The 9,158-nt window shown below is 48.0% G+C and overlaps 2 protein-coding genes across 6 annotated transcripts; both read left to right on the top strand.

Annotated features, from left to right (window-relative positions):
• Positions 1-164: 164 nt before the first annotated feature.
• On the top strand, positions 165-4,183 carry RPL35A (ribosomal protein L35a). The gene is made up of 5 exons (XM_030027164.2): positions 165-273; positions 695-737; positions 1,912-2,064; positions 3,119-3,263; positions 4,125-4,183. The coding sequence occupies exons 2-5, from the start codon at positions 727-729 to the stop codon at positions 4,146-4,148; spliced, it is 333 nt and encodes a 110-aa protein (XP_029883024.1). The 5' UTR covers positions 165-273; positions 695-726; the 3' UTR covers positions 4,149-4,183.
• A 246-nt stretch (positions 4,184-4,429) lies between these two features.
• LOC121233605 lies at positions 4,430-8,867 on the top strand. Of its 5 annotated transcripts, none has more exons than XR_005933450.1 (2): positions 4,430-7,093; positions 8,802-8,867. XR_005933450.1 is itself a non-coding variant. In XM_041126922.1 (2 exons), exon 2 carries the CDS (start codon positions 6,098-6,100, stop codon positions 6,815-6,817), a length of 720 nt encoding a protein of 239 aa, XP_040982856.1. In that variant the 5' UTR covers positions 4,430-5,105; positions 6,068-6,097; the 3' UTR covers positions 6,818-8,867. The 5 variants fall into 5 exon arrangements, 3 of the variants coding, with proteins under 3 accessions (XP_040982856.1, XP_040982858.1, XP_040982857.1); XR_005933449.1 differs by having other exon boundaries at positions 4,430-7,296; XM_041126922.1 differs by having other exon boundaries at positions 4,430-5,105; positions 6,068-8,867.
• The last annotated feature ends 291 nt before the right edge of the window (positions 8,868-9,158 follow it).

Raw genomic sequence — 9,158 nt, 5'->3', positions numbered from 1 at the left:
CCTCGTGGGGCTGGCCCGGCGGGTGCCTGCACGGCGGCACTGGGGCCGCCCCCTCCCCGGATCGCCAGCCGGAGGACAAAGGGGACGCGGGGGACGGGGAGAGGGTCGGCGCTGTGGGGCGATGTACCCACCCCGCCGGGGCCGCCTCGGTTTTGCCCGCTCAGGCGCTGCCGGTGGCCGCCGGCGGGGGGGGGGGGTCCTTCCTGGCCCATATCCCGGAAGGCAGCGCGCCGGCTGTCCCTTTCGCCGCCATCTTGGTTCGCCGCCGTGGGGGTGAGCCGGGGAGCGGCGGCGCGGAGGGCGGGGGAGGAAGTTTCCCCTGCCATGGGACCGTCGGCGGGCGCGGGGCTCCCGGGGCGTTGCGGCTGGCGCCGTGCGGAGAGGGTAGAGGGCGGGATGGCGCCGATGTGGGGCGGATGGTCCCGGCCGCCCGTTGGGGCCCGCAGCTGATGGGGGGCCGAGGTGCCTGGAGCGTTCCGTTCTGTGGGGAAGCGGAGGGGTCCCCTTCCCTCCCCCGTGAGGCGGAGCCGGTCCGCGGGAGGCTGGCGGCCCTAGTGCCCTTTTCGCCTTGCTGCGGGTGGCCCCCGGCCGGCAGGCTCTTCTGGCCGCCGGACCGGGCCTGCGGCAGTTCCCGCTCGCTCGGCTGAACGCTGCTGCCGGCCTGGGAGGCTCATGGCTTGTGTGTCGTTTCTAGGCCTGCTGGGACCAGGGCTTCAGGAGGACACCATGACCGGGAGGTGAGTGACCTGCCCCGAGATGGCTCTCGGTTCGTTGTTACACTGAACTTTTGACAAGTCCTTTTGCAAACTGAGCATTTCTGAGAGTGTGTTGTTAAAGCTGTGGACAGTGATCCGTTTTCCTGTGGCTGCTCTCATTTTCCAGCACAGCTCCTTTACCCAATATCCTGCTGGGTTCTCTGTTAAACGCCCACAGTTGTGTGTCCCTATTCTGAAGTCTTTGCCTTAAGCTGATTGTAGCTGTTCATGTGGTGTGCCACGCTTTCCACGACCTGTCAATAGATGCGGGCTGTTAGAGGTGTTTTTGTTAGCACGGTGTTTGTGAACTGTCAGCGTACGTTAGAGAATTTGACATATTGTTTCCTTGAGTAAGAGAGCTACTGTGCTATCGAGTTTTCTTACAGATATAGGGATTGAGTTTGTAAATGGTAGAGGGATCAAATCTGAATCACAGCTTTTTATCTTAATATTTATCTGTGGAGTTTGTCTTCTGTTATGCACGTGTGGAAGGTAGAACTGGACAGCTTAGTTTAATATTGCTGTGTTATGGGACAGTTGCTGGATGCAGCTGAGACAATCGTGATGCGTACATGATGCATGGAATGAGCCTTATAATTGCTTTACCTGCGTAGTACAGACAGGTCTTTGTCGCGAAGAATTGTTGAGGAGTTTGTGTAATGTCACTTGTCCAGTGCACGTGGAGCTCTCTCTCTGGCTGTCCTCGTAGACTGCAGTTAATTCCTTTGAGGCTACAAATTAGCAGCAGTTAATATTTTCTCCTATAGCAGTTACTGCAACACAGGAGACTCAGTTTGTGGTATATAGAAAAAAAGTAATGTTTACTCATCACAGAGTGTTTGTAGACATTTGAAAACATAACACCCACTAATGTTGAAGCACTTTGGTTTTAGTATGAAGTCTGTAGTGCCAGAAGTTTATAACAAGCAGAAAGATACAAAGTTTTCATAAATACTTCATGTCCCAGTTACTTAGCTTTCCTCTGTTGACTGAACATAAGGATTTGCAGTAATCTGTAAAAGTGAAAGCAGTGGGGTTTTTCTTAATTAAATTTCTACTGCTGTGGAAATAGTTTCTGCTGAAACAGCACATGATTTGTTTTTACATTTGATACTTGGAGTGAATTATGATTTGTAAATGTTTTCAATGCCTTTAGGCTGTGGTGCAAGGCCATTTTTGCTGGCTACAAACGTGGCCTCCGAAACCAGCGGGAGCACACTGCCCTTCTGAAAATTGAAGGTGTTTATGCCCGTCAGGAGACAGACTTCTACTTGGGCAAGAGGTGTGCCTATGTATACAAAGCTAAAAAGTAAGTCACTTTTTATTGTTATGCTAAATTGGCCAACTCCTATATCAGCTTTTGCAAATGCCAGGATGTGAGCAGTCTGTTTATAGAACTTTTGTTAGAACAAAAATAAATTGGGCTCAATTTATCAATAGAATGTCCATGGAGAACTGTGTAGACCAGTTTCATTGGTTTGTTTCATTTTTTAAGTCCTTGGTTATTTTTGCTTTAATTAGCCCACATGTTCTTAATTCAGATTGTGAAATTACATGGAATAATCATTCACTGTTATAAATGATGTGTTAAGAGAGTAAATGGGATGAGAAACAAATTTTGCCTGAGACTGGCAAACACTGAAGGCGGATAGAATAAATTGAAGTGAGGTGAATTTGTGTTGAGTACTCTGAGCTATTGAGTTACTCAAACAGCAGAACTATTTTGTGAAGCCTGGAGGAATTTGTATCCTGGCTTTTGCATGCCCCTGTCAGCACTGTCACTTCTGCTGTGCTGGCATTGGTGGAGGCCTTAAGAACAGTTACTTATTACCTTCCACTTAATTTTCTTTGAGTGTAGCTGTTCGAGTTCAGAATTGCCTTGAATAAAATTGATCAGACTGTTAACTTGACCACCATCGTTTCCAAGATGGCCTATGACTTTTCTGCTAAAGCAATTTTTTGCAGTTTATCCCTTCCTTTCCTGCCTTTGGTGTGTCTGGAGAAATCTTACAAGTGAGACGTTGCATTTTCTTTGGCGTTGAAATTGTTGAGTTTTCGGTTTGATCATCTTAGCATCAGTGTTTTCCAAATTTTTAAGCTTCGTAACTTGTTAATAGTTCCCCAGTGGAGCTTCTGATAAATTACAAGCTGCAATACTTACCTGTTTGGAAGGTATAGTGAAAATCCCAGGCCTAGCAAATTTCACAGGTAAATAAGAGTCGAAGGTGGTCCAATTAAAGATGACTGAGGAATAAAGTTACAGAAGTGCCTTAAAGAGGCTGCATTGTCTGCCCCATCCCTGATGGGTTCTGTACAGAGCTGTGACTGGTGTGCTCAGCAGTTCTTTTCCTCTCTTTTCTCAGCAACACTGTAACCCCTGGTGGCAAACCCAACAGGACACGAGTGATTTGGGGGAAAGTAACTCGCGCCCATGGGAACAGCGGCATGGTTCGTGCCAAGTTCCGTTCCAACCTTCCTGCGAAGGCCATTGGACACAGAATCCGGGTGGTAAGTGGATTTTCACAAGAAGATATTTATTGGCAGTTTTTGGGGTGCCTTTCAATCCCACATAGTATGAGGGGAAAACTTGAACTATAGTTTTGTTCTGTTGCGGTTGTGTATTCAGCATGGCTCTTTGATAAGTGCTCCTTTTGGAGCTAGGAGAGTTTTGTGGCTGGCTTCTTGTGCTGAGGGGGTTTGTCTCGTTGTCAAGGGGTTTGTGTGCTTGCTCAGCCTGGAAAGGCTCTTCGAGTTCTGGGACTCTTCCTCAGCTCCATTCTAAAGCCAGTTTGATTTCTCTTTCCTGGATCTTGTACATGTATTTTTGTACCCTTCTAGTCCAGTTCCTACCTGTTGACAGATTTTTTTCTCCTACCTCCCAAACGTTTTAACTGAGGGGTGCACAGTCCTGACCTGTCTGCTAGGACCTGCTCCACAGTCAATGTTTTAGCCACAAGGCTTCAGTGAGGCTGTCCCTTTAGGTCCCTTGCCCAGAGTTTTGATGCAATACCTTTCTAGCGATGTTGTCAAAAGGAGTATCAGAGGGGATGCAATCCTTCCTTTCTGTCTTTCTCCCGTGCCTTAGAAAAAGCACAGTAGGAGCGGCACAGTTAAATCCTGAAACTAGACCCGTGAGGACTCTTCCTGTCAGTGGGAAGGAGGGCTGACTGACGGGGGAGCCTATGCACCAGCGAAGTGCTGCTTCAAATCACTGAACTAGCTTGCACCTCTTCTGTGTAAAAATGGGAGGATCACTTTTATAGCAGTTGAGGAGATCAATGATCTAAATTGTAACTGCAAAACTTCTGTTTAAAATAGTCCAGTCCAGTAACAGGATTTCTAACATGATTCTATTCTTGTCTTTTACAGATGCTGTATCCATCTAGGATCTAAATTTTTATTGGAAATAAAATGGAGAATCTGTTTAATTTTTGTACTTTTCTATTTTTATCCTCTCCACCTATTTTGAGGGACTTCATTCTTTTTCAGTAGCATATTGGAATTCACAGCACGGGATGGAGTAGTGACGCTAAGCTAGATAATGAAGTGGAGATTCCACCCGTGCTTGGCAAGGCATTTGTAGAGCAGACTACATTCTAAAGGCAAATAACTGTCAGCCTTTACTGCAGCCTCTCTGTGCCTCCCATTGTGGAATCTGAATGGTTTGCAGGGCTAAACAATAAACGTTTACAACCTCATAAACTGTGCACACAAGCTTTATACAGAACATGAGAAATAATTCCTTGCCTACCTAGTAGAGGGAAACTTCTTGTTCCTGTTTCTCTTGTACTTGGCGATGACTGCTGTTGAGAGAAAACTGTGTAATGGGACACTAAATCCTAGCAGGTTTAAGTCCTAGCTCGCATCTAAAAATAGCAGTTCTAGTAGAATCACAAAGAATGAGGCCATATGTACCTGGGCAGCATTCATGCCTGTAGTATCTGCTCTATGAAATTTATTTAGACACATTTTCATCACACAACTCTGTAGTGCCTGAGAGTTAATACTTGCTGGTTTCCTGGCCAGCCTTATCACAGTGTGTAATGTAGAGTGGGGAGGATCCTTACATTAGACTAGTGTATCGTTTTCACGAGTTCTTTAAGGTTTGTTGAACAAGAAGGTGGTAAAAAATGAATTTAAAGCTTCCTAAAGTGCAAGCCTCAAAGTTTCTTAGTACATCCCTCAAGAATACTGGGTAGTTTTAAGGGAGGTTTCAGGCAGCTGCAGGTTAGCATGGTTACTGCTGATGTCACAGTCCCAAAATGATCTGTCAGTACCCTGGATGGGTAATACCACTGATTCCGTGTAGTTGTTCCGTCATTTGGAAAGCATCCCTAGTTGGTGAGGCAGGTGAGTTGTTGCCCTAACCTTCCTTTGGTCCCACTCCAGCGCAGGTCCCTCCTTCCCTGTGAGCGAGAGCTTCCCTCTCCCTGCCCGGCCCTGCTGCTTGCCTGCCTGCAGCAGGGAGCCCTCAGCTGGGACTGGGCTTGTCTCCCATCTCCTGTGGTGGGCAGGTATTTCATAACTAATCCTCTTCCTTCTGAAGGAGGTGGAGTAGTTGTGTATTAGGAGTGCATTATTGGGTAAATTAAGACTTTATTTTGAATGGCAATTCAAACAAAAACTGTTTCGACCTGGCTACTCAGCGCTGGTATAGAAATTATTTCACTGAACTTGGTTCAAGAACTACACCTGCTGCTACTGGTGTCTCCAGCAGTAGGAGAGCACTTGCACTGGAAAGTGCTTTTTTTTCTAATCTGTGGAGAGAAACTGCAGCTTATGGCATCCTGGGTCAAGTCAAGGAGAGCTTTAGTCTTCTGCAAGTACTGACAGGTTGTACACATAGGATTCAAAGAAGGATGTGGTGGAATACAAATTGAATTTCCTGTTTGGGGCATTACCAGAGGAAGGAGGAGGAAATGTAGTGGGCAAATTGGACTGTAACAGCAGGTTGGTAGGACTTGGTCCCTATCATGTGGCTGGATTCTGCTGATGAGAAGGTAATAAGCACTCTTGAGTTTGAGGTAAGCAGCCCAGAAATAATGATCCCTTTTCTCTCATCTTCTACTGTACCAGAGTGGTAAGGTACAAAGCCTGTTCTGGGAGGTCCAACATCAAATAGCATATGGCTACAATTTTTGAGTCTTTGTGTCAAAACTCTGCTACTTCCTTTCACGTTCATTTGGTCCCACCAAAACCAGTGTGTTTGCTTCTACCTGGTGGCTGCTCAGAGCAGCAGGTGTAGCCTGTTCCAAGGCCTGTGGGGTGCAAGTGTCTTTGCTACAGCAAACCCCTTCCACTCCTTTCCCCAGGCGTGCAGTAAACTGACGTGGGAGGAAGCTATGGCATCAGAGGAGCTTGCTGTCCGCTCCTTCGTGGACCAAACCACCTGGGAGCTCCTCAACCTGCTGGACATGGTGGGGAGGCGAAACGGACGGGTGCTGGTGATGGAGGTGGACAATGGCAATGTGAGAGCTCCCTCGGTGCTGTTGGATTTTGCCCAGGACCTGTGTGGCACAGCTGACGTCAGGGCTAAACTACAGCAGGCGGAGAGGATGGAAGAGGAGGAGGAGGTTCGGCCACATCTGGTTTTTATGCTGTGGCAAGCCACTGTGTTGAAGCAGCTCATGCGGTGGGAGCACCTGGATGAGGCCCTCTGGGATGTGAGGAGCCTCCTCCCCTGCCTGCCAGATGTGCTGGTGCTTGTGATGATCCATCCAGGCCCCCAGGAGCAGCTGGACCAGGCCGTGGAAGCGCTGAGGAGGCTGCAGTGTCTGCTGGATGGGGCCTGGCAACTGGTGGTAGAGGCAGCGGTCTACAACCCCGGCCAGCCTGGTGGTATCCTCGAGGCAAAGAGAGCTGCGTGTAGAGCACTGAGAGAAGCCTTAAACTGCCATGAAGGTATCCTGGGACATAGCCAAACACAGGGGCAAGGGACACAGAGGCAGGCTTTTTGGAAATATAAACATGCACAGGGTGGGGCATGGAAGGGTCTGAGGAACAGTGTAGACCAACATGATGTGTGGTGGCTGGGTTCAGATACAGGAGGAAAGTTAAACTAGACCTTGTGGGCAATGGGAGCTGGAAATGAGAGTGAGGGCTTAAGTGCTGGGATGGGGATGGGCAATGTGAGTCTGAGCCTACTGTGTGTCCTCTTCCAAGTTGGCTGGTGGTGGCTTTTGCTTCTTGCCCCAAAACACACGTGGCTGTGGAATTGCTGCTCAGTGTAAGAACTGCAGACCTGACTCCACTGCTGGGGCTTTCCGTGATTATGTTAACACCTCCACGGTCTCACTGATGCTGCATTCTTCACTGGAGGGATGTACCAACTTTTTGGGGTGAGCTATAGGCCAAAGCTTTGACCAGGATGATGCCTGCTGTTCTATTATGTGCGTTTCCTCCCCTGCAAGTCGACTCCCAGGGTCGATTTATTGTTTTGCTCCCAAAGTTCAGTTACTGCTGTGCCCTACCTGAACATATGCCACACAAGGTATCAAAGATGGCTGGAGAATGAATTTCCTCGGGCAGCAGAATCTGGCAGGTTGGTTTTAGTGCTGTTCACCTGGATGTCTCTTTGTAGAAATACTCCCCTCCTGGTGCCTTGCTTGTCTGCCCAGTCCTTCTGCATGGACATGATTCAGTATGTGGCTGCTGCCAGAAGGGGACACTGTGCCCTCAGCATCATGCTGACCTTGCTACAAAGCTCAGATTTCTTTGCTGCATTGGCTGAACAATCTACCCCAGGAAACTTCTATCAAAAATCACTGAGTTTCTGCTTTGCATGAAATGCCTTGCTCGAATATCAAAATGTCCCTGAGAAACCTGCTGGGCTGTCCCCAAGAAACCAGCTGTTAACAGAGAGGGAGTCAGGGCAGGCCAGCAGCCTCTGGATTTTAAACTATCCCAAAACAGATAGTGAAAGAAACTCCGAGGTAAGAGCTAAGACCACATTTTCCCAGGAGAGCCTGGATGCAGGGCTCTTTGGTATGTAGCTCCCATCAGCACAAAGCTCCTGAAATTCCCCAGGGTTCTTTGTAGTCACAGGATGGTGGGAGAGCAAAGTTTGCTGCCCCCTTCTTGCTTATCGAACAAGATGCTGCAAACAAGACAAAGGTCCACCTCCTGTTGCACTGCTATTTGCCATTAGTGTGTTGGCCTTTCCCAAGATACTGTCCTTACACCAGAACAGTTGAAGGGTCTGGGATGAGCTGTCTAAACTTGTTACACTGATCCGTGGGATCCTTCCCACCTACCCTGATGGAAGGACCTGTGGATGGTTTATGTGCACAGCATGCTCTGTGAGTCACTATTTCACAGATGGCCACTCCAGGCGTGCCTGGTAGCTCAGTGTGGTGTGTTTGGGCATGTGACACTTTGCTGTCATTCGTGCTGTGTTTTCATGCTTGCTGCCTGAGCAGGCCTTCAGTATGATGGGTGAAAGAAGCTTGCTGTATCTTGACCCAAACTCCACTGAGATCTGTAGATCAGGGTCGAAGTGCTGGCTTACGGAGGTCTCAGCACAGCTCTTGTGGGAGGACTGAGGGCGGTGTGGGCTGAACCCACAGCGTGTATGGGGCTGAGAATCAGCTGGAGCGAGGACGGTCCTCGTCTAGGCACAAATGCAGACTGACACTGCTGAGCCCTTCTGTAACAGGAAATCAATCAGCATCCTCTTCAAACTAGAGGCACTACAAGTAAAACAGTACATTTGTGTTCGCTTCTCATTCCTGGGTAAAAAAAAAATATTTGTGCAGATGAAAACCCAACATTTAGCCAACTGTCAATTAAAGGAGCTGTTGCAGGCAGCTGACCTTACACCCATAAAAGTGGGTACCAGTAGACATCCAGCAGGTTGAATTACTGGGATGGGTTATTTTGGATGGGAGAAACCGTGGGAGCAGTAGATTATTTTTGTTTTGAAGGCCAATGGCCCATGTAATAGCTGAACTCATTTCCCATCCTCTCTGGGCATGGCAAGGCACTATGGTTAGCTCCACATTTTCGCATTGGGAGTTTAAATGTATTTCTTCTCTGGTTTTTTTACAGATCTTGTATCCGCCTAAGATCTTATCAATCTCCAAAAGAAGTATTAAAAACCTGGTATTTATTTGACTTCCCTGTGTGTCTGTGTGTACCTATAAGCTTTAAAGCTGTACATCAAAGACTATGAAACTCCTGCTGAAGCTGCAGGTTTGTGCAATATAGTACGGAAGGGGTGGGATTTGAGTGTGGTACAGAGCCTCTGAACCAACTTTTCTCAGGGAAAGGATCCTCCATGTTATTTTTCAAATATGGGTTCTTTCCACATCCTTAAGGACAGTGTGACTGTACAAAGCAAAACAACCTTGCTGCAGGTGTTTGGGTGGTGCTGGTGCTTGGCAGCCTCTTGGATGAGGTGCTGGT

The sequence above is a fragment of the Aquila chrysaetos genome, chromosome 10 (assembly GCF_900496995.4).
Source record: "Aquila chrysaetos chrysaetos chromosome 10, bAquChr1.4, whole genome shotgun sequence".
In the NCBI taxonomy this organism is placed as follows: Eukaryota; Metazoa; Chordata; class Aves; order Accipitriformes; family Accipitridae; genus Aquila; species Aquila chrysaetos.
The sequence above is the reverse complement of the archived record's forward strand: the minus strand, read 5'-3'. Positions and strand labels throughout refer to the sequence as shown.

Bases quoted from the DNA above. Each gene is read 5' to 3' on its own strand.
- RPL35A (XM_030027164.2), top strand. The intron at 2,065-3,118 runs GTAAGTCACTTT...CTCTTTTCTCAG, and splicing joins TATGTATACAAAGCTAAAAA to CAACACTGTAACCCCTGGTG. The intron at 3,264-4,124 runs GTAAGTGGATTT...TGTCTTTTACAG, and splicing joins TTGGACACAGAATCCGGGTG to ATGCTGTATCCATCTAGGAT.
- LOC121233605 (XM_041126922.1), top strand. From the start codon at position 6,098: ATGGCATCAGAGGAGCTTGCTGTCCGCTCCTTCGTGGACCAAACCACC.